This window comes from Ctenocephalides felis, unplaced genomic scaffold, assembly GCF_003426905.1.
Source record: "Ctenocephalides felis isolate EL2017-DRISC unplaced genomic scaffold, ASM342690v1 CF-g0.4_SCAFFOLD_00845, whole genome shotgun sequence".
NCBI lineage: Eukaryota > Metazoa > Arthropoda > Insecta > Siphonaptera > Pulicidae > Ctenocephalides > Ctenocephalides felis.
This window is the reverse complement of record NW_020536999.1, coordinates 93,773,447-93,775,145: the sequence shown is the minus strand read 5'-3', so window position 1 is coordinate 93,775,145 and position 1,699 is coordinate 93,773,447. Positions and strand designations below refer to the sequence as shown.

The 1,699-nt window shown below is 34.4% G+C and overlaps 1 protein-coding gene across 1 annotated transcript; it reads right to left on the bottom strand.

Moving 5' to 3' along the window:
- Nucleotides 1–653: 653 nt before the first annotated feature.
- On the bottom strand, nucleotides 654–1,071 carry LOC113363092 (deformed epidermal autoregulatory factor 1-like). The gene is made up of 2 exons (XM_026605577.1): nucleotides 976–1,071; nucleotides 654–911 (listed from the first exon to the last, which is right to left on the bottom strand). The coding sequence occupies exons 1-2, from the start codon at nucleotides 1,069–1,071 to the stop codon at nucleotides 657–659; spliced, it is 351 nt and encodes a 116-aa protein (XP_026461362.1). The 3' UTR covers nucleotides 654–656.
- Between the last annotated feature and the right edge of the window lie 628 nt (nucleotides 1,072–1,699).

Here is a 1,699-nt window from a genome sequence, read left to right as displayed (position 1 = left end):
ATATCAGTTCAGTGTTTATGAAATTAAAAAGTGAAAAAAATTAAGGCAGGCGCAAACAGTTTTTCCAAAGTGGGGGGCGGTTCAAGATGGTGGAAGCCACTGATATTTACAAAATATTATTTTAAAATGCAAATTGCTAATAGAAGAAAAATGTTAAAAATAAAAAAAGGAAGGGATTTAAATATATAAATAAATAAAAATGAAAAAAAAAGAAAATAATATGAAAAAATAAAATATAAACTTAAAAGAATATGAATATTGCATTTGTTTATATTGTAGATAAATGCATAAAAAATTCTGTGTTTTAAAATATATATATATATATATATATATATATATATAACATAGCAACTTGCCAATAGAGAATTTTCAAACAGTAATATGCAAGTGATATCAATTTATTAGATCTAAAAAAACAAAAAAACTGTATTTATAACTGTTTTTCCTTTTTAGTAATTCAATTTTGAATAAAAAGCTTTTACTGTACATAATTTATAAAAAATATCTCCAATTCACTCTCTACTCCTACTATATACTACACTGGGCTTATATTTGTATCCAAAATCCCCCAGCTCACACTTATCCTCAAAAACATGAAAACCAATAAACATATTTCATATAAAATATCTTAAACCTTTTCCTCCATGCATTTCCCTCTACTGATCGCTTTCCACAATCAACATAATTGACTGCTGCTGCTGGCCCCCCTGTTGCTGTGTTGTTGGATCATGTCCTTGTGATTCATGTGCCTGTTCCTGTTCATGTGGTTGTTGTTGCTGTTGTGCATGGACACCTCGAACAAATTCAACTTGGTGGGCCCCCCAGTCTTTTCTTTGGCAAAATGTGGAACAGTAAGGTGTCCTACGGCACAGGGAACACTCTGCCAGGGCGTCCCTGTTGCAATTTGCACACTGGAATAGAAGACATAGGGGTAATAAGAATTGGTAAAAATTGAGCTTTAAATTTTATACATACTTTTTTAACATTTGATTCTATATTTGGTTGTAAAGCTTCTCCTCCAACACGGACGTTTGAGTCATCTTCATGTGGTGGATGCCCCATTCGTGCCATTGCAATGTGGTCGTTTTCCCTCTGCAGCTTTCTAGATGTCTTGACATGATGTCTCTAACATCAGAGTAGTATCTTCGAAAATCATGGTACATCTTCATCATTTGTCCACTAATTTCTTTTAATTTCTGCATGTCATTTAAAATAGAAATAGATGTAAGTGGCAAATCAGATTTTCTGGCCAACATAACTTCTCTACTTCAATCCATTACCCCCCTACCATTTGTGTTCCTAAATTGCTTCCCATCAGGGGTGATCATCTGTAATCATTGGCTCCTCCAGAACTGTCAATTCCATCAGCCAGACTCTGCCAAGCTTCATCTTGTGGTGGGTAACCGTTACAACTGAATTGATCTGGTCTAATTCACTCTCATCAGCTGAACCATCTCTCCTGACTTTCAGTCTTAGTTCATTGTCTAAATCTTGGAGTTGTCTTCTTCTGCGCTTGTAGGGAGTGAAGAGACGAATGGACCAGTTGCTGGGGAAAGAAAGATGTATATATATAAATGTGGGTCAAACTTTTTTGGCCATTGGGACACATCACAACTTTGGGTGATTTAAGAAAACTTTTGTAAGAATTCATAGCTCATGATTTAATCAAACTTTGGTAGATTTTGGAATTGTAGGAAGC